General features: G+C 52.8%; 1 protein-coding gene across 3 annotated transcripts in view; it reads right to left on the bottom strand.

Annotated features, from left to right (window-relative positions):
* Nucleotides 1–4,204: 4,204 nt before the first annotated feature.
* The window catches only part of Dtx2 (deltex E3 ubiquitin ligase 2), a 34,457-nt gene continuing 17,720 nt past the window's right edge, over nucleotides 4,205–20,941 (bottom strand). For 2 of the 3 annotated variants that reach the window (XM_052167980.1, XM_052167979.1), the window contains 7 exons: nucleotides 14,385–14,488; nucleotides 10,631–10,768; nucleotides 8,667–8,740; nucleotides 8,010–8,168; nucleotides 6,393–6,554; nucleotides 5,784–5,873; nucleotides 4,205–4,801 (listed from right to left, as the gene is read on the bottom strand). In XM_052167980.1, the coding sequence (XP_052023940.1) occupies nucleotides 4,574–4,801; nucleotides 5,784–5,873; nucleotides 6,393–6,554; nucleotides 8,010–8,168; nucleotides 8,667–8,740; nucleotides 10,631–10,768; nucleotides 14,385–14,488 (955 nt within the window). In that variant the 3' untranslated portion in view covers nucleotides 4,205–4,573. The remainder of the gene's footprint in view (nucleotides 4,802–5,783; nucleotides 5,874–6,392; nucleotides 6,555–8,009; nucleotides 8,169–8,666; nucleotides 8,741–10,630; nucleotides 10,769–14,384; nucleotides 14,489–20,941) is intronic. The other variant, XM_052167982.1, reaches the window with a different exon arrangement.

The raw sequence follows: 20,941 nt of genomic DNA on the forward strand, positions 1-20,941 counted from the left end.
TCATTCTCATTTAAGCCACCACACATGACCTAGCCCCTCCCTGGGGGCTCTACCACTGAGCCACGCCCCCAGCCCCTCCCTGGGGGATTCTAGGCAAAGATGACTGAGTCACCCCTGAACTGTTCAATAGAGTATTCTATGCAAATTCTCTACACCCCTAGGTAGGAGATTTTGTCTATTTTTGTAAGATTCACATTAGGGATAGCTCAACGAGAGAGCAATTGCCTGGCATTCATATGGCCCTGGGTGTAGTCCCCTAACTACAAAAATAAATTCAATTAAAAAGAAAGAAAAGGTATTTATAAAAGTGTATAGCCACCGGTGCTGATGTCAAATCCCTTTCATTATCCCAAATGGAATAACTGCCTTAAGTAGTCAACCCTCGGTCCTCTCCACCCTCCACGGACTCCAGATCACCTTGTCTCTCTATACTTTGACTATAATGGGCGGCTTATAGCAGTGGGTTTTACTGTTGTTTGAGGTATAAAGATTGAACGCAGGATTTAGAGCACACCAGGCAAACATTCCATACAGCCCTCCTTTATTTTTTAGTGTTGGGGAATCCAGATCCTTGCATCTTCTGGGCAAGCACTCTACCATTGGGCTAAATCCTCAGGCTCAAGGAATAGTCAAAACCTTAAGACAAAAATGTCCACTGCAAATTGGACCCAGGGGCGTCTGGCGTGCTAGGGGGGCAATAGTCCTACACCTCTTTCCACTTTTAAATTTAAAGCAAGGTTTCTTTAGGCTGTCCAGGCTGGGCTGTAAACTCAGTTACCCAAACATGACCTTGAATTTGCAATCCTCCTGCCTCAGCCTTATAGAACACAGAGCTGGTGGACCTGTGTAACTAGGCCTGGTTTGTGCACGGATTATTCACGCCTATTGTTCACTCCATGTATTTGTATGCATGGGAGGAAGGGTCTGTACCTTGGTGTATGTGTCGGGGTGAGAGGTCAGCTTACAGTCATTAGTTTCCCTCTTTTCACAACGTAGGACCCGGAGACTGAACAAGGGTCATGCAGTTGGTGGCAAGAGCACCTACCTAGACCATCCCAGGCCCCTTCCGTAGCTTATTTTTCTAAGACAGGTTTATGATACTCAGCATCTTTTTCTTTCTTTTTTGCAACAGTTTCTGTGTGTAACAGCCCTAGCTGTCCTAGAACTTGCTTTGTAGACCATGCTGGCTTCAGACTCTCAAGAGTGCTGGGAGTAAAGGCATGTGCCTGATATCACCGCCTGGCAGTTGCTCAGTATCTTAATTAGGGTTTTTATTGCTCTGAGAAATCACCTTGGTCAAAGGTAGCTCTGGGTGGAAAGGATTCTTTCAGTTTCCAACTCTCAGGTCACACTCCACTGAGAGGTCAGGGCACAAATTCAAGGCAGGAATTGAAGCAGAAGCCACTTTGCCCCTGATGGCTGCATCCTGCTTGGTTTTTTTTGTTTTGGGATTTTTTTTTTTTGGTTTTTTTTTTTTTTTTTTTTTTGGTTTTTTGAGACAGTTTTTCGGTGTAGCCCTGGCTGTCCTGGAACTCACTCTGTAGACCAGACTGGCCTTGAACTCAGAAATCTGCCTGCCTCTGCCTCCCAGAGTGCTGGGATTACAGGTGTGCGCCACCACCACCCGGCTAGCATCCAGCTTTCTTATACAGCCCCAGACCACGTGCCCAGAGGCTGCACTGCCCACAGTTGGCTAATCTGGTCAATCTGGTGGCTGTTTCCTCAATTTGAGGTTCCCTCTTGCCAAAAGTATCTAGCTTTTGTCAGACTGAAAAAACAACACACACACACACAAACAAACAACAACAACAAAAAAAGACCAGTACAACCAAAAAACCAACCAGGATACCCAGGCTGCCCTGGGACTGGGACCCAGGACCCTCGACCTCTGAAAGGGTGGAAGGCCTGGCTTCTTCGTCCGGCATCTTCACAGGGTTGAGACCTGCGTGGCTCACTTTTGAGGATGAATGCACTATCACATGCAGATACCAGACTTTGTTTTTTTACAGGCTGTTTCTACTTTTTGACTATTAGGTACATTGCTTCACATATTTGCATGTAACTTTTGTGCAGGCATATTCTTGTAAAACCCTCTGCAGATCCCTGAGAATAAAGCCAGCGGTCACGAGAGGTTTTGAGGAACTGATTGCAATGTGGCAATGTTTTACATACCCGGCAGCGATGGGTAAATGCCCAGATTACTCATCCAGTACTTAAGCAGTTGTTTTTGCTGGGTGGGGTGTTTATTCGGTTTCTTGCTTGCTTTTGAGCTATCTTGTTCTAATGTCCTATTGCTGGTGGAGGCTTTCCCACCTTGTCCTCTAGATGGCTAAGGACACCTGGCCCCAGTGCCTGGCATGTTTCTCTTAGTTTTGAGTTACACTGCCAACCGATCACGCGGCACCGTTTCCTTCCTTGACAGTCATTTGCTTCATTTTGGACGTTATGTCTGTTGCATTTTAGATTGCGGGGGGGGGGGGGGGGGGGGGGGGGGAAGAGGACTCACGAGAACTGGCTCTTCTTTACCACTGAGCTGTGCAGTCCCCGAGACGGCATGCATGCCATTGCCCTTGGGGGTCAGAGGCAGCCGATGTCCCAGAGCTGGCCTTACAGGCAGTCGTGAGTCATCCAACGTGGGTGCTGGGAACTAGACCCACTTTTTTTTTTTTTGCCAGAACAGTATACATGTACACTTAAATACCAAACCATGTGTCCAGACCCTGTCCAAATAAATAAATAAATAGCCAGCTGGTGGTGTACTGAGGAGACAGAGGCAGGCAATTCCTGTGAGTTCCAGGCAAGCCTGGTCTACAACACGAGTTCTAGGGCAGCCAGGGCTACACAGAGAAACCCTGTCTCAAAAAACAAACAAAACCCGAATTATTTCTATGGGTGTACATGTGCACATGTGTAAGGCAGGCACTGGTGTCCTGGGCAGGATTGCAGGTGGTTCCAAGACTCAGCCTCGGGCCGTCCTCTGGCAGAGCAGCAGTGCTGAGCCTCCCTGGCTCCCCAGCCTGTTCTGCCCTGTTCTTCTGCACTCTAACGGTTCCTCTTCTGATCCTCATAGGTGTGTGATTTGCAGCATCCTCTCCCTGAATCTCGCTGTCCTTCAGTGCTTAGAGCACTAAGACTCCGTAAGAGACCAGCGGGGAACAGAATTTGGGGATGCATCCCAACTGCTGTCCTGAGGCAGCGTAAGATTGGGGTCTGGGGTGCAGCTGTGTTAGGGGCTCTGCCGAGGAACCTGATGGCTTCTTCCCCAAGGCTAACTTACATGAGTCTTGTGCTCACAATAGTTTTAGGACCATCTGAAATGTCCTTATAAACAGGAAGATGAAGAGGGGAGCCAGACTGTAAACCAGAGGTTAGAGCGCTGTGAAATGCCATCTTCTGCACATGATACGGTCACTGTGCTAAGTCCCAGTGAGGCCAAGCCACACTCCACTATGGATGGGGAGAGGGGAAGGGGAAAGAGAGGGGGACAGGAAGGGAATAGGAACCACACCTCTACCGGAGGAGCTACAGGAAGTTAGTGACTGCTGGGGAGAGGGAGCCATTTTTCCCCAGTGGTGTGCCCAGGGCGAAGCTACCCACATTCCCATAAACCCCTCTTCCACGTGCGTGGAGCAATTCTAATGAAACTCTGTAGCTCACAAATACAGGACAGGGACATAGGACAGGGCTTGTTGGGGGGGGGGGGGGTGGCAGAGAATAACAGGAAGTGAAAATGACCAAAATACAGGGAAAAGGAAGACCCTGCCATGTGTGGTGATCTACACCTATAATCCCAGGACTGCAGAGGCTGAGGCAGGAGGATCATAGGGATTAAAGAGTGGGACCCAGTCTGAAAAGCCAGGGTCTTAGAGCCGGCCTCAGAGGCCCGTCCAGTCACCACCCTTCCAAGCATCACGGGAAACATGGAGACAGCACCCACCCTGTATGAACAGCACTTTGTAATGGCCGCTGTGACAGGATCCAGTGCTGGGGACCTGCAGGGAGCACATGTGTCACAGGAGTCCTGCTGTGAGGCTCCACAGTCTCTGTCCTCACTTCCTAGATGTGAGTTGAATATCAATGAAGATGGCTTCTGCTCCACAAGCAGCTCAGTGTGACGACATACATGTTGTCAGACATGCACGCATGTGTATACACATGCATGCGCACGCACGCACACATGCACCTACCTCCCCACAGATGCATATTGGCTATAGGGCCTTTATTGCAAATAAAATCTGAGGTATGAGAAGCTGACCAGAAGCTGGGAGTATGGTGGTCCCTGCTCACCCCTTGCTGGGTCACCAGTCCCCCGAGGCTGGAGGGCCGGTCCCATCCGTGCACTGAGGTAGCTCCAGCTTAAGCTCCCACAAGTACAATACTGAGGGTACCCATGTCCCAGGCAGACCCAGCCCAGACAGGATGGTGGCAGGAGAGGCAAGAAGCCCAAACTTTAGGAGGAGGTGCAACCCCAGTGGGCTACACAATCCAACACACACTCTTGCCTCTCAGCAAAGGCACACCTTCCTGCCCACCCGCCCAGGGGCTGTGGGGTCGGCAGAGGCAGGCCTGAGGGTCACTGCTGTTCCAGGCAGTCTTCGGTCACTCCCTGGGCGGCGAGCTCGGCCAGCACATTCTGCAGGTAGTTGGGGTCTGGATAGCCGTGGCCTGTCACGTTGCGGTCCATCTCAGTCTTGTGGTGGATCTCATTCCACACCACCGTGTCGGTCTCACCTGTGGTGCTGGAAGTCCCCACGGTAAAGATGAGTCGTCTCTTCCAGGCCACCTTGAGGAGCTCCAGGACCTGCCGGGAAGAGGGAAGGTCATCCCTTTGATAGCCACACTGCCTGGCTCAGGAGGTGTGCCCTGCAGGCCCAGGCTGAGCCACAGGAGGAGCTCCTGGAGCACTCCCCACCAGTCTTGGCCCAGCCCAGCCCAGCCTCTCTGCCTTGGTCTCCCCTTTCCCAGCTGGCCTTCCCTCCAGATCTGACTGGACCAGCGGCCTCCCTCTCTCCAGTCAGCCTCCTGCTGAGGATTTTGGGGACAAGGAGATGACCTCAGGGGTGGAATACTTATCTGGGAGCACCACCTCAGAAGGGAGAGAGAAAAGACAGCTAGCAAGATGGCACAGTGGGCTACACACCCCTGAAGAACCAAGCTTGATTCTCAGCGCCACGTGACGGTGAGGGAAAGGACCCCAGAGATGTCTTACAATTTCTGCATGAAAGCCATGCATGGCCCTACAGCTCCATAACCCCAATAAAAGAAGAACAAACAAAACAACAAAACCAAGTCCAGAAGTGCAAGGGTTTGTGTTCACTTTTTGAGGAGGAATTAGCTGAGAATAGCTTTGAACTCCCGACGCTTCTGCCTTCACCCCCCAGTACTGGGATTGCAGAAGTGTGCACTGTGCTCAGTTATGAGGATCTGTGTACCCCAGGCAAGCACTCCACAACAGCAACCAGGAGAGCTGCCCTGCTGTGGCTCAGAACGCCCTGCCTGGCAGGCCTGGGTGCCCCACCCTGTGCTTTGGGCCCTGTTTCCCAAGGCCTACATCCAAGCTCACAAGTGAGCTAGCCTATGGTCCTGGGAGCCTTTTCCTTGACTCTAAGTCCGCGCTGAGGACCCGGGCTGGCAGGTGTCCCTAGTGTTTGCTGTGACCCCTCACCATGCTGACCCAGCATGGAGCCCGGCTCTCCTCTCCGGAGCTGCTGTTCAGGTCAAGTCTCCCCACATGTGGTGGGTCCCCGGTTAGGGGAAACACACGGCTTTGGGGTGGGACTTACCTTGCGGCCCAGAGGGCTATCCGGCAGGTAGCACTGGCGGGGAAAGCCTCGGGCAGTGAATGGCTTCCCAGGGCTGGGGTGCTCCGGTCCCTGTGAGAGGAAAGGACAACGTGATGGCAGAAGTGTGGCCAGCACAGCCCAGCCTTCCAAGCTGGGTCCACTCCTTTCTGTGCCAAGACTCACAGTGGACACGCCTCCCGGCCATTTAACCTATGGCCACTGGCCTGGCACCCTCCTCTGTGTGCCTTCCTTCAGGACCCCTGGGCCGGGTTTCTCACGTGGAACTTCAGAACCAGTCCCTTAGGAACAAGGGGCTGCCCTACTCTTCGTACCCTTCCTGCCCTGTACCCCAGCACCTGCACAGCACACTGTGGGCACCCAATTCTCCAGCCCCCAACAGCCTGGTCTTCCCGGACCCTGTGAGCTCAGTCGACTCCTGCGGGGAGCTTTCGTTCACTCAGAGAAGGGCGGCGGAGGGACGTCCATTACTCAGCAGCCCCGCAGTCCTACAGGCGGGGCCGTCCTGACCCTGCACTGGGTGCAGATGGCGAGAGTGCGCTGGGCAGGAAGAGAGGCACTCAGGGATGGTGGTTCTGGCCAGCCCCTCACCTGGATGCCATGAGGGATGTTGTAAACAATGAGGATAGTCCCGCAGTCTTCGTGGCCTGGGAGGGACACTTGGAACCTGAACACCTCCATCTGCCCCCATGGCTGCGTCCCCGTCTTTTCCCCATAGATGGTTTTGCATGACGGACACTGCAGACTCCCATCCTGGAGAGGACAGATGAGACAGAATGAGCCGGAGGGCGGGACTCGACACGGTTCATTCTGGCCCCATGCAGTCTCTGCACAAGGAAACCAGACCTCAGCAGGGCACTGTAGAAGGCTGTGCTGTGTACAAGTCCTGGTGAGACACCAGGAGGCCGGCACGTGGCAGGAAAATGAGGGTCAAGTCCTCACTTAGTCACTTCCACAGACCTCCCTGCTCATGGCTGTCCCGAAGAGGACAAGGAAGTGGGCCTCAATGACTGCTGTGTGACTTGGTTCCCACATGCCCACCCTGACTAAGAGGACAGCAGCTAGGTCAGCTGCTCCGGGCCTGAGGAGGACTATGTGTAGTGGCACACAGCCTGCAGTGAGACATGGATAGATAGATGTCTAGATAGACACAGCTGCTTGTGTGATTTAGCTAATTCTCTATTACTAATGTGTGTTTCTGTGCGCACGTGAGGTCCGCAGACAACTCTACGGCTGTTTACGGCCTCGGGGTTAGACTTGTTCTGGAAGCTCCTCTCCTTGTCTGCCCTGGTGGCTGTTAAGGCTGTCTTCACAGCGCAGGCTGGCCTTCCACCCGAGCCTCTGCACGCCTCCTGAGTGCTGAGACAGCAGTGTCCATGCTGCAGTCCCGAGCCTTTTCACCATGCATGGCTCACTACTCAGATTCTCATACAGGATATGCGCAAGTGACATACATGGAAGTGGTAGTGTGTAAAAGATAGAGTTCTAAAACTCAGAGGAGCCTTGGGTCCCTCCTGCAGGCAGGCTGGAGGAGTCACGAACAGAACCCAGTCAGACATATTCCTACAGCTTGGGGTGCGGCTCAGAAACATCTTTTTCTGATGCTGTGGATGGACCCAGGGCAAGTGCTCTCCCACTGAGCCACGCCCCAGCCCCTCACTGGGGGATTCCAGGCAGGGGCTCTACCACTAAGCCATGCCCCAGCCCCTCACTGGGGGATTCTAGGCAGAGGCTCTACCACTGAGCCACAACCCTGGCTAGGCCCTTATTGATCTAATCAAGAATGATCCCTGCCGGGCAGCGGTGGCACAAACCTGTAATCCCAGCACTTGGGAGGCAAAGGCAGGCGGATTTCTGAGTTCGAGGCCAGCCTGGTCTACAGAGTGAGTTCCAGGACAGCCAGGGCTATACAGAGAAACCCTGTCTCAAAAAAAAAAAAAAAAAAGAATGATCCCAAGCCTTGTCACCCCATGGCTTAGCAGCTGCCCTTCAGCCTGCTGCTATACTAGCACCAAAGATATCTTGGCGACTTCTTTGTTTTCCTTGAGACAGCGTCTCTCTATATAGCTCAGGCTGTTCTAGAACTTAATGTTCCTACTGCCTCAACTTCCAAAGCACACAGGTATGCAACACCATATTGAGGCAGTAGGTTCAAAAAAGGGCCATTGGGACAGGTCCCTACGACCCCACCCAGACTGACTGTGGTACCTTGTTCCCGTTGCAGTACATGGCCAGCAGGCACAGCAGGTGGAAGGCATGGCTGCACTTGGTGAGGCGGCCCACGAGCATGGGCCCGAGGGCCTTGCTGTCAGTCAGGTCACTGTACCCAGAAGCCACAGTTAGTTTCTCCATACAGATGATGCAGTCCTGCAGGGAGCACACGGCACACACTCGTCACTGCACACCCACTGTATGGGCCACAGTGAGCCAGGGCAAGGGAGAAAGCCTGGCTCTGTCAGAAGAAGGGGTGCTAGGCCATCACGTCAACCCAGAGACTAATCTGGAACAGAGGACCACACAGGTAGATCTCTCACCTATGTCCTTGAAAAGCTGACCAAACCCCACAGGCCACCAGGCAAAAACAACAACTCAATGGTTCTTATTAGAGACCAGAGCTAGAGAGGAAAGGGCATTCCTCAGACAAGGCCACCTTGTTCCTTCACCAAGCTGGCCTGAGCAGAGCCAGCCATGCCTACCCAGCAGGCCTAGGGCAAAGCACACTGCGCAGGGCTTCAGCTTGGCCTGAGATGAGAATGAGCTTTAGTGGCCGCATCTTAGTGATGCCTGCCTAACCGTGGGAGGCTGGATGCAGTGTCAGCCCCTTGAAGCCCCTAAGGGCTGGGCTCCTCCTCCTAGGACACATACCTCTTCAGGGGCCACTTTCAGCTCCTCGGTGTACTTTCTGATCACCTGCTCCGGCTCGGGCCTTGGCGCCCCTTCTGCAAGAGAACGGGATGAGAGTGCTGTGCCAGGCATGCAGGAGGGGAGAGCAGTGCTGAGAGGGGGAGGGGAGCGGGCGAGCAGGCAGGCACAAGTTCCGGCTGCGAAGAGGAAAGGTTAGCAGGGCTGAGACGAGAGAGTTAGCACAGGACGCCGACACCTGACCCAGGCTGCCTGCTTACAGACCGGGCTGGTCAACAGGGGAGACCCCAGAAGCAAAGGATCCGTAACAGACCAGCACATACGCCTGAGCAATGTCCCCAGGAAACTTCCCCAAAACTGTCAAAGACACTTTTGCTCTGAGAGACCCAGGCAGTGCTGCCTGCTCAATGCCAACACTCTTCCATAGAAATTCCAGTCTAGCAGGCAGGAAGGGGCGGCCTGAGCACGTGTGCACTGAGAGTGCGGCCTCCTCACCCCTCCCTGGGACTGGAGGATCTGGGTCACAAGCCCACTGGGCTCGGAAGCCAAGTGATCCTAGAAATGGCTGGCTGTGCATGGGGCTTAGGGGAGCCCTGAGCTAGGGACCAGAACTCTCCAAGGAGCACAAGAGTTGGGACAGAGTGGGCAGCAGGGTCTCAGAGTCTCAGACAAGTTAGAGAAGGGGCAGAGAAGGCATCAGGCAGAACAATGTAGGCATGAAACAGCTACCCCTCCAGGGCTCCACTGTCGCCAGAGGTCACAGGGGGGCCCCTGTTTGAGGCCATCTTGAAGCCTTCAGCCCATGGCTACAGATTTATAACTGAGAGTGGGACCACAGGGCCCCTCCAGTGCAGAAAAGCAGGTGACAGCCACAAGGCAAGGCGGTGTAGTGTAGAGGCTGGCATCAGGGGACACGGGGCTTGATCTAGTTCATATGTTATGACCAAATCCGACCACTGCAGAGACCCTAGAAGTTGTCGCTGATAGGAGGTGTCAGCTGTTAGCTCCTGGGGAACACAGAAACCAGCAGAAAGTACTACATACACCTCATATGTCTTATACTCACCGAAACACACACACACACACACAGACATAGACACACACACCTCTATCTTTCACAATCCCTGCAAACACTCACACTTTGGGCACTGGCAAAGAAGCCAGACATAAAAATCAACAGTACTGTGGCTCCTGAAGAAGGGACCAGGAGCCTTTTAGAAGAGCCCAGTCAGGCCTGGTGATACAACGCATTGAAGTAGCCTTGGGTAAATATCAATAGTTTGTCTCAAAAGCTGGTTTGTGGCTACAGAGGCCTCGGGAACCCTCTCCCAGCACTAGCTCCTGACCTCCCTCTGGTTGGGACCAGCTAAGCATACTGCTGCCCACTTGCCCGCACAACTTTCAAGAGCTGAAAGGAGCTTCGGTTACCATCATTTCCCCAAGTGGGCAGGCCAGCCACATCGATCCCACGAGAGGCACCTACACCCAAAAGGGCCACCTGTCTGTATTCTTCCCCAACAACCTGGGTATAGTAAGCTGCTGCCAGCCTGTCCAGTCCCTAAGTCTGCCTCTACAGAAGCAGAACACAAGTGTATGCAGACGACGAGGACTTGAGCTGAGGCGGCAGACTGCTAGCCTGGCAGGCACAGGCAAGGAGGCTTGGGTTCTAACTCAACGCTACATGACCTCGACATGGTGGGAGATGCCAACAAGACAACCAAAGGTTCAAGGTCGGTGAGGCCCTGAAGAGACAGCAGTATCACAACCTGCAGCCACCATTGCAAAGTCCCACGTTCTCACCCGACAATGCTGACGGGGAAATGCCAGTAGCCACCTGTGCTGGCAGACAGGGCAGGGAGAAGAGATGCAGAGGAGAAAAGGGCCACGGTGGGCAAAGAAGAGAGTCCAGGCAGCAAGGTTTGGAGGAAGCTGGGCAGGGCTAGAGAGTGTGTGTGAACCGGAACTACCTTTTACGGACATTTTCCTCAGCCTCTTAACTGAGCTGTGACTTTTAGAGGCCGGACGGGAGGCGGGAGGGCCGGTGGGCCGGGGTGCACGGCTAAGACACACAGGGAGTCCAATGGCTGACAGCACACTCGTCATGCCTGCACGGGTGCGAGATCAGACATGCAGAGGGGACAAACGTTAGAAGAAGGCATTTCACACTCAGTGCTCATGACCCCGCAGAGAGTGAAGTGGTGACACTGTGCATGCCATCGAGACCAAAATCTCTCCCCAGGAGAAGGGATCTGATCACTGGAAGGGTACCAGTGCCTCCCCAGACCAGCAATACAGTGCTCCAGGCCAGACACCAGAGAGCCTGGACTCCAAGTTCCCCAGGAGTCTGCACAAGCAACTGCCAAGCCTGTGCCCGCAGTATGCGGGAACAGAGTAGGGGACAGGGATGGTGGCTTTAGGAGAACAAGGGCAGAACACCCCAGGGGCCTCCTGAGTGGTGTCTCCCATGCTGGGCACAGGGAAGGAAGAACAGGAATGTGGCAGGGTGCAGCCAAGCTGTGGTAACAGGGGTAGTCCCAGCAGCACTGGCTCCACGAGCCGGGGCCTTCCCTTGACTCTGCTAGAGCTGCTCGGCCTGGCTGTGCCCTCTTGGCTTGTGATCATCTGCTCTCTAGTGAGATGCTTTCCTCCAGCTGCCCACAGCCCTTCTGGATATTACCTGTCAACCTGACAGGCTCTAGGAGTCATGCCTCGGAACGCATCCACGAGCCTCCAGATTAACTGAGTTAACTGAGGCAAAGAGCGCTCTGGCTGTAGGCAACTCTGTCCCTGGGCTGCTGTCTGGTGACAAGAGGGGGAGAGGAAGCCAGACCACTAGTAAGTACTCATCTCTCCGGCTTCCAGACTGGGATGTGCCGTAACCAGTTGCCTTCCCCAGCACGCCTGGTCCTCCCTTCCTCTGTCCTCCTAGCTCTTTTTGTCTGGGATTCTATCACAGGAAGGGGTAAAGTAGCAGCTGCAGCTGCAGCGACACTGCTGAGGCGGGGCCGCGCCCCCAGTGAAGCCACCCCAGGGCCCCAGCTGAGAAAACTCCGCAATAGCCACTGATGTTGACACCAGACAGGCTCCTGTCTCCACAGACTACCCCACTGGAGCCACACTTTCCCCAGACGGACACTCCCTGGAGGATGCCTCTTCTCTGCATCTGAACCTGACACTTCCTGGGAAAGAATGTTCTCTTGCTGGAGGTCCCCGTCCCTGCCACACTGTACACTCCCCACACCCACACAGAAACACACGTAAGTTCTTCTAGATCTTAGTCTGATTCCAAAGGCCCTCCTTCCAGGAACGGACGCCCTGGCTTCTTAGCCACCTTGACAGCAGCTTCCCTGGTCATCTGAACAGGCATCCAGAGCTGGCACAGCCTCCCACACCCATGCCTTTCCAGCACGGGTTGAACTAGAGAGCACAGCCCACAGCAGAGGGGCAGCTGGGGCCACCGCTCTCTGGTAATGAGCAGGCTGTGCTGGGGACAGAAGCAGAGGCCAGCCACTGCCTGGGCGGCACAGCAGAAGCAGGCTGGGGACTGTGCGGTGGCCTCTCACTAGGAGTCACCAAATGCACACAGGAGAGGCTTACTGGGCACAGCCACCAGAGTGGGTCACCCTACTCCAAAGATGCTCCTGGGCTCAAATACAGCTGCCACAGGAAATGGGGGGTTTGCGGCAAAAGGACAAAGAGTGCAAATGGCAGAAAGATGAGAGGGAGGAGTGCTGGGTTAGCTTTCCTTAGGAAACCGTGAGGCTTACTCTCCCTGCCTCCTGCCGATGTGCAGTGAGTGATGGCTGCCTCACGGATTCACTGCTATACACCCTGCCATGAAGAACTGTACCCCGTGGAACCATAAACCAAAATAACAGCACCCCATACTTAAGTCTCAGGCCAGGTATTTAGTTATACAGCAAAGAAACCAATATAAGCCGGGCAGTGGTGGCGCACGCCTGTAATCCCAGCACTCTGGGAGGCAGAGGCAGGAGGATTTCTGAGTTCGAGGCCAGCCTGGTCTACAGAGTGAGCTCCAGGACAGCCAGGGCTACACAGAGAAACCCTGTCTCGAAAAAAACCAAATCCAAAAAAAAAGAAAAAAGAAAACCAATATAGTGACGCTCCCCTCACATCCCAGGACGAGCAACTGTGCTCTCAGCCAGTAGGCGCCACAGTACACACTGTGGCTGAGACCAACATCGCCACCACCTCAGCCTCTTCACTGTGCGCCATTTTTTTAAACCTAGCTATCTGAAACCCTCAGGCTTGCTTTTGCTGTCTGTCCTCAGCATGAGCCCCAGGATAAAATGCTACTGACCTACTACTGTCTGCTGGGCATCCGGACAGCACACCCATGCAGGAGGCGCTGTGCAGGCCTACAGAGGAGTTGAGATCCCCTGGGCCACCACTGTCAGCCCAGGAACCAAGTCTCATGCTTCCTGCCCTCTGACACATCGCCCAGGCCTGCCACTCCAGCCACACGGAACCCCCATGGGGATAAAGACAGACCTCTGGCAGACAGGCTCAGCAGACAGGGTGCTTGCCTAGCACACAGGACACACAACTATGATAGAGAATACTGACCCCTACAGGCTGTCCCTGAAAACTGCATGGCCTGCCCACCGCCACTCCTACACAAGAATACAAGTGTACACACAAATAAGTGTAAATTGTAAAGCTTTTAAGTCCTGGGAAGATAGTACAGCGGGTAAAAAATTACTGTGCTAACTATGAGGAACTAATTTTGATGCACAGGACCCACATAAAAAAAAAGCTAGGCCCAGAGGTATTCATTTGTAGTCCCAGAGGCTAGGGAGGCGGGGACAATCAGATCCTTGGAGCCATCCTAGCGGAGGCCGAGTCCCTGGCCAAGGAGAGACTATTTTAAAACACAAGGTGACTGGCTACTGAAGACCCCGCCTGAGGTTGTCCGCTGGATCCACCCGCATGTGTACTCACAAAACACTAACCCAAAAACAAAATACCCAAGCTTAGGGCTGGAGAAACAGCTCAACAGTTAAAACCACGGCTTGTTCTTGGAGGTGTGGTTCCCAGCACTCAAACCAGGAAGCTCATACTGTCTGTTTCTAGTTCCAGGAAGTCTGATGCCCTCTTCTGGCCTTTTTAGGAGCCTGTACTCATGTGGTACACATACATCCTTCCTGTATGTACATATACATAATAAACAAGTCATAAACATACATACACATAAGACGTAGCTAGAGAGATGGCTCAGCAGTTAAGGGTACTGCATGCTCTTCCGAAGGTCCTGAGTTCAAATCCCAGCAACCACATGGTGGCTCACAACCATCCATAATGAGATCAGATGCCCTCTTCTGGGGTGTCAGAAGACAGCTACAGTGTACTTACATATAACAATAAATAAATCTTAAAAAAAAAAAAAAAAAAAAAAGAGACCTAGCTGGGGCTAAAAATGTCTCATGACTCCCTTGAGGGCCCTGTTAGAGGAAACACTCTAACTACAGTTTAACTGGTTGTATGGTTGTAAATACTAGAAAGGTCTCCAAAGCGCCTGACACGCCCCAGGGCTAGAGAGGCTCCTGAACTTTGCTCCCTGGGGAGGGGTGGTGGTAGCGGTATATCAATCACCCCACAGAAGCACAGATCCCCAAGAAGTCACTTTGGATTTCCCTGAGGACTCAAAGGGTGACAGGGCCCTCACTTCACCATCCCCTCCCCATCTGTGAGGACACTTACCTGCAAGCGCCTGCTGGACCCTGCTGGGCTTTGGCATCTGCACGGGCACAGTGGTGGGGGCGCTCCCTGGGCTGCTGGAAGAGGGACCGCTGGGGAAGGAGGCACTTGAGGAGAGAAGAGAGCAAACTCAGTGAGTGGTGGCGCGGCAAGCCTGGGAGCTTCCCTGGCTGCACTCTCGCACAGCCCCCGGTGGAGGGAGGCCCAAGTGCTATTTCCTCCGGCCTGAAGACAAGGCGTTCAACCAGGTTTCACGTGACATTCTGTCACTTTCATACTGTGTTCCAATTAAAAACTGAAACACACACATACACAGCACTCAGGCCAATAAGATGGCTCAACACTTTACTGTGTGTGCACTTCCTATCAGAGTCGGCCATTCTGAGTTCAAGTCCCAGAACCCAGAATGGAAGGAGAGAACCAATTCAAGCAAACTGCCTGGCCCGACCCACATGTGGGCTGCGGCACACTAAATAAGTACATGCAAAAGAGACTTAAGGAGGGCTCTCGGCTGGGCATCATGGCACTCAAGGGGCCAGCCTGGTCTATATAATGAGTTCAGAGGCACCCACGGGCCAGTCCAGCCTACATCTCAAAAGACACAGAAACAGAAGCAAAACAGGAATGCTCTCGGGCCCCCTACATAGACAAGAGGTTAGCAGGCAGGCAGGCGCTTTAACAAGTACTAGAGACCAACACTGCCAGGAATGGCAAAGTCAGTGTCGTACACTATGCAGCCAGCAAGCTCCAACACTACTTCTGAAGAATTCCTATAACGCTTATGGATTTGGTATTTTTAGTGAGTGCTTATCTTGTGTGTAAGGCAAACTCTGGGTTCTATCCTTAGCTCTGGAACAAAAATGAAAAATTTTAAAGATCTTAGTATTAACTATATACATGTGTTGTGCATGGATATGGGTATGTATATCTGTGTGTGTGTGTGTGTGTGTATGTGTGTGCATGTTCATGTTTGCTTGTGCACAGAGGCCCAAGAGGGGCCTGAAGTCACAGGCAGCTCTGTATCCTCAAAGCTTCCAGGCCAGCCAGTCTAGCCAATCAGTTCCATGGAGTGCCAGGTTCCATGAGAGACCCTGTCTCAAATAAAAAAAAAAAAAAAAGGTGGGACGGGGGCAAGTGGATCTCTTTTGAGTATGAGGCCAGCCTGGTCTATGTGGCAAGTTCCAGGCCAGCCAAAGTCACCAAGTTCAACCTCATTCTGAGCTAGCTATACACAGAGGTTTACGGCCTGCCTGGGTAGCTTACAAAAAGAACTTGGGGCGCTGGTGAGATGGCTCAGTGGAGAAATGCACTTGCTGACAAGTTCAAACCCTGGAACTGATATAGTAGAAAGAGAGTACTCCTGAAACTTGTCCTGAAACTTGTCCTGAAACTTGTCCTCTGACCTCCATGTGCTCATGAATCAGCAGATATGAATACCTGTGTACACATGTGTGCACGCGCACTACACACACACACACACACAAAACACATGAAAAAGGTGACTTGTATTTGGAGCCTTGCCCCAGCATGAGTGAGGCCTGGGTTCAATCCCTACTACCTCAGACTAAATGGACACACGAACACGTCCCACGGGAGCCCCACATGCAGGACTTCCTGGTTTCAGGCAGAGCTCTGCTTTGAGAGCAGTTGGCTAAAGGCCTGAATTCCTTCCAGGAGGCCCTTCTTAGTCCTTCCATGTACCCCTGCCTGTCCTGACAATGAAATGTTAAGATTATAAAACTTCCCATGTAGTCCCACACAGAGGTGCTCCTCAGGCCAGAACATGCAAGGCACTTGGGCACAGGGGACAGGCACTATCTGGTTCCTGTAGAGCTAAGGGCATACCAACCACTGCCTCCAGGCTCTGGCCCAGACCTGCCACACAGACAGCCACAGGTCACAAAGTGGAGTGTGGAGAGTGGGTCACAGCTGGTGACCTCATCCAGCTGGGAAGCCACACACCCAACTGGAGCTGGGCTGAGGGAAGGCCTCCTGCAAGGCCCAGAGCAGGACAGTGCTGCAGGGTTGGCCTGAGTGCTTTATCTGCCAGGCAGTGGTGGCACAGCCTTTAAGCCCAGCACTCAGGAGGCAGAGGCTGGTGGATCTCTGAGTGTGAGGTTAGCCTGGTATACAAAGTTCCACAACAGCCAGAGTTACACAGTAAAACCCTGTCTAGAAAAACAAAAAGGTGTTTTGAGTTTCTTGAATATTCTCTGCAAATAAGATAGTCTCATGTGGTGAGGCTTCCTGTCCCCTGTATTCTCAGGCCCAAAAGAAGGCGAGACTGAGGGTATTACGGGTGATCTGATAAGCCAGAGCTGGGCTGAGATGCTGATGCTGGCAAGCTCCATCCTTCCCTAAGCCTGTTTCTACCTCTTCCCTTCTTTTTTCCTTTAGCTATGGTAACATGCAGCCGAGGCTGGCCTAGAACCCACTGAGTAGCTGAAGATGAACCTCAAGTCTGGCCTCCAAACTTTGGAGTGTTAGAATTATTGGTGTACACTACTACACCCCACTTACACAGTGCTAAGGATTAAACCCAGGCCTCTCTAGGCAATACTCTGCCAACTTAACTCCAACCCCAGCCCACATACCCCTCTTCAGATAGTCTCATGTGTATCCCAGGCTGTCCTTGAACTTAGCACGTAAGCCAGGCTGTGCTCAAACTAAGTGCCAGGATTACAGATGCATATCACCAAAGAGGCTGCTCCCGTGCCTCTCCCCGCCCCCTCTCAAGGGTGACCTGTGGTGTGAATCACTCAGATGCTCCGAAGTGAGGGCACTCAGCCCAGCATGATGGCACACACCTGCAAACCCAGTATTCTGGGCAGCACTGAAGAGGCAGGGGGATCACCCAAGTTTGAGACAAGACATACATAGTAAATTCCAAGCCAAGCAAGATCACACAGTAAGACCTTGTTTAAAGAGACAAAACTAAACACAACCATGCCCTTCCCCCACTTCACCTCTCCAGGGAACAATGAACTTGAGCCCAGAATCAACAGTGCCAGAAAAATCAAAGTTTGGCTCTATGGCTTCTCAACATGAGAAGGTTGTCTAGGGAGAAAGCCCACGGCCCTACAGAGATGGGTCTCTGGCTACTTCCCCACTCCCAGGTCTTCCCTCACCAGAAAGACACATGAATGGGGAGAGTAAGCTGGACTCCACACCAAATGCAGCTGAGAAGAGACAAGGCCTTTGAGTCTGTGTGCAACATACACACGTGTGTATGTATGCGTGTTTTTGTATGTATGTGGGGGCATGTGAATATCATGTCCAGCATCACGCTTGATTATTCTTCTGCCTTATTCATGGAGGAAGAATCTCTCAATCAAACCCAAAGCTCACCAATATGGCTCTCGCCTTGCTGTGAGGAGGAGCACAGGAAGGAACTGGAGGAGGAACTCCAGGAGAGCCAGCCACACCCACCAGGCATTTGCAGTTTTCAGAGACTCTGAACTCCCATCTTTACACAGAATAACCAAGAGCTTTAATCACAGAGCCTCCTCCACATCCTGACTTTCAATGTTCTATACAGAACCTGACAGTCCAGGCAGAACGAGGCTCATGTCAAAGGAAATCCAATGTTGCCCCACCCCCACCCTGGACCTGTGCTACATTCAGCTCCACATTGGATAGACTAACAATGATAGTCTCTGAGGTGACACTACAAAATAGCATGCCAGGTCCCACTCCACAGCTTCTGTTCCTATGGGGGGAGGGGGTTAGGTACAATGAATATAAAACCCAGTACACAAATCGCAAGACCCCTCATGACTTCCAGGTACAGAAAAAAGGAGGCCCGCAGAGCCCTCACTGAATTCAAAGATCCACAGCAGCACTGGAGGAAAGGAAAACTCAGGGCCAGCAAGACGCCTTAGCAAGGGAAAGAGCCTTGGCGCCAGGCCTGACGACCAGAGCTGGTCCCTGGGAACCGCAGGACAGAACTCATCTCCACAAGTTGCCCTCTGAACTGCACACTTGTGCCATGGCACAATATATGTTTGTGCATGTGTGTATGTGGACACAAACATAAATGTCATGAAAACTGCTTTAAATCAGCTGGGCATGGTGGTGCGTGGCTTTCACCCCAGCCCTCAGGAGCAGGGGCAGGGGGCACTCTGTAAATCTGAGGCCAGCCAGAGTTACACAGTGAGATCCTAGCTCAAAAACTAAGTTAATTAACTCAAATTTGATAAAAAGAAAAACCCTGGACCTGCAACATATAACACCCTAATCGCAAACAGGACAGCGGCTGACCCAAGGACCCATGGCAAGCATGGGAACAAGGCAGAGCCTCAGTCCTAGTCTCACAGCCTTGGCAGCCAGGCTCCCAGGGCAGTGGCAGTAGGGAAGGCGGCCCCTCAGGGCAGCAGCGAAAACACAGAGATGCTGCTGGGTGTGGTGGCTTATGCCTGGAATCCCAGCAGTCCGGAGACTGAAGAGGATCGTGAGCTCAAGCCAACTTGAGTTACACATAAGGCAGCTGACTACACTGCAAAATCCTGTCTCAAAAAAAAAAAAAGGGACACACCGCCAAGCCTGAGGATCGTTGGTACCCACATGTTAGAAGGGGAGACGAGACTTCATGAGCAATCCTCTTATCTCTAAACTTACATGAGGTAAGCAAGTGCATACTTGTGCATACACATAAAATACATCAGCAAAATTAATATAAAAACTATAATCAGGGGCTGGGGAGGTGGTTAAGAGCATTGGCTGCTTTTTCAGAGGACCCAGGTATAATTCCTAACACCCACAAGGGAACCCACAACCATCTGTAACTGCAGTCCCAGGGGATACAACACCCTCTTCTGGCCTCTTCAGACAGACAGACAGGCAGGCAGACAGACAGACAGACAGACAGGCAGGCAGGCACACGCACACACAGACACAGACACACACACACACACACACACACACACACACCCTCTTACACATACTTAAATTTAAAAAAAAAACTTGAGGCGGGACAGACTTTGATGTATGTGGAACTGGCACCCACTGCTCACACTCAGGTCTTACAGAAGTTTACAATCACGTGTTAAGCCATATTCATGGCTAGCTGTGCTCAGCTAGATGGAGCCCGTGGGGCACAGGCTGGACACACCTGGCTAAGATTTCAGAGCTGCCAGCCCTCAGTCACCACCCTTCATCAAAATGCCGGCGAGTTGTCCCGCAGGCTTTACAGAGACGGGCGTGAGCATGACACATTTTGGAAAGTTTTCCAGCACCTTCCTTAGAACACGTGTTTTGCTGCTTAAAGGGATAAAACTTCATCTATGAGGAAATGTCCTTATACCCAGAAGCTCAGTGACAAATGACACAGCTTTGTCTGGAGCGAACATTCCCAGGGGCACAGCCAGTTTCACCCAGACTGAGCAGAGGGAAGGGTAACCAGAGTTTTACAAAACAAAAACCTAAAGAAAGGGTCTGAGTTTCCACAAAAGCCTGGGGTGCCAGTCTCTCAGGCAGGGGCTCAGCAGCAGGCAGAGTAGGTCCCGGGCTCCCCTAAGCTGCGCTCTGTTCAGATGGCCCTGACTGGCCCTGCTGCCTCCCTCCAGACAGCTCTGCAAACTCTCACCTAGTGCTGCTGACCCTCCCTTGGCTGTAAGACCTGCCACCACAGCCCCTAGGGAGACCGAGGGGCCAAATGCTTGCACTTCTCCTAGTGCCAGCTGGGGGAAGAGAGCAGAGGGTGCGTTAAGCCCTGCGGCTCTACAGCCCATCAGAGCAGAGCTTGAGGAAGACCATCAAATAAATTAGATATGGGAGGTGGGCATCAGGCCCCCAAGCCAGAGGCCGGACTGCAGTTCCCAGGGCATAATGGTGGAAGGGAGAACTGACTCTGACAGGCTGTCTCTGACCTCCACGTACACCAACCCACCCACGCGTACAAGACAAGCGTGTCATTTTTTAATTTGAAAAGATACGGGTAATCATTTGCTTGTGCAGACTGGATAGGTTCGAGCGAGTGAAAGGACGTCCCTCCCAGCCCCTGAAAGCCCTGGGAAACACGGATGCACAGTGCTTCCGCCAGGAGACAGCCAGCGTGCTCTGAAGCCGCTCAACCAACACAGCAGGCTGGCCCAGTTCCTTGTCTCCTGCCACCCAGCAAGTAACAACAGGCAGCACTGATCCAGCAGCAAGCTGGCCCAGTGACCTCCATCATCTGCCTGGCCTGCCAGAGCCCTAGCAGTGCCTGTGGGCCTGGACACGGGGAGGAAAGGCCCCAACCTACAGAAGCCCAATCTGAGGAGAAAAGACCCAGACCAGGCCTGCCTCAGCCTGAGTGCCCAGGTAGAGCTCTGTTGAGTCGCTTCACCGTGGTTCAAGTCTATTATCCTGGTACTCATGAGCCGAAGGAGTGAGAATGTGAGGGCAGCCTGAGCTACACAGTAAGCGCTAGGCCAGGCTAGGCTAAAGAGCGAAATATTACTTGGGAGAGTAAGAGTAAAGAGCAGGGAGGAGGCGGGGAGAAAAAGAGCAGAGGGGAAAGGAACGAGACGAGAAGAGGGGAGACAGCACAAGAGGACGAGACAGAAAGCTTTACCTCACCT

Source organism: Apodemus sylvaticus, chromosome 22, assembly GCF_947179515.1.
Source record: "Apodemus sylvaticus chromosome 22, mApoSyl1.1, whole genome shotgun sequence".
Lineage (NCBI taxonomy): Eukaryota > Metazoa > Chordata > Mammalia > Rodentia > Muridae > Apodemus > Apodemus sylvaticus.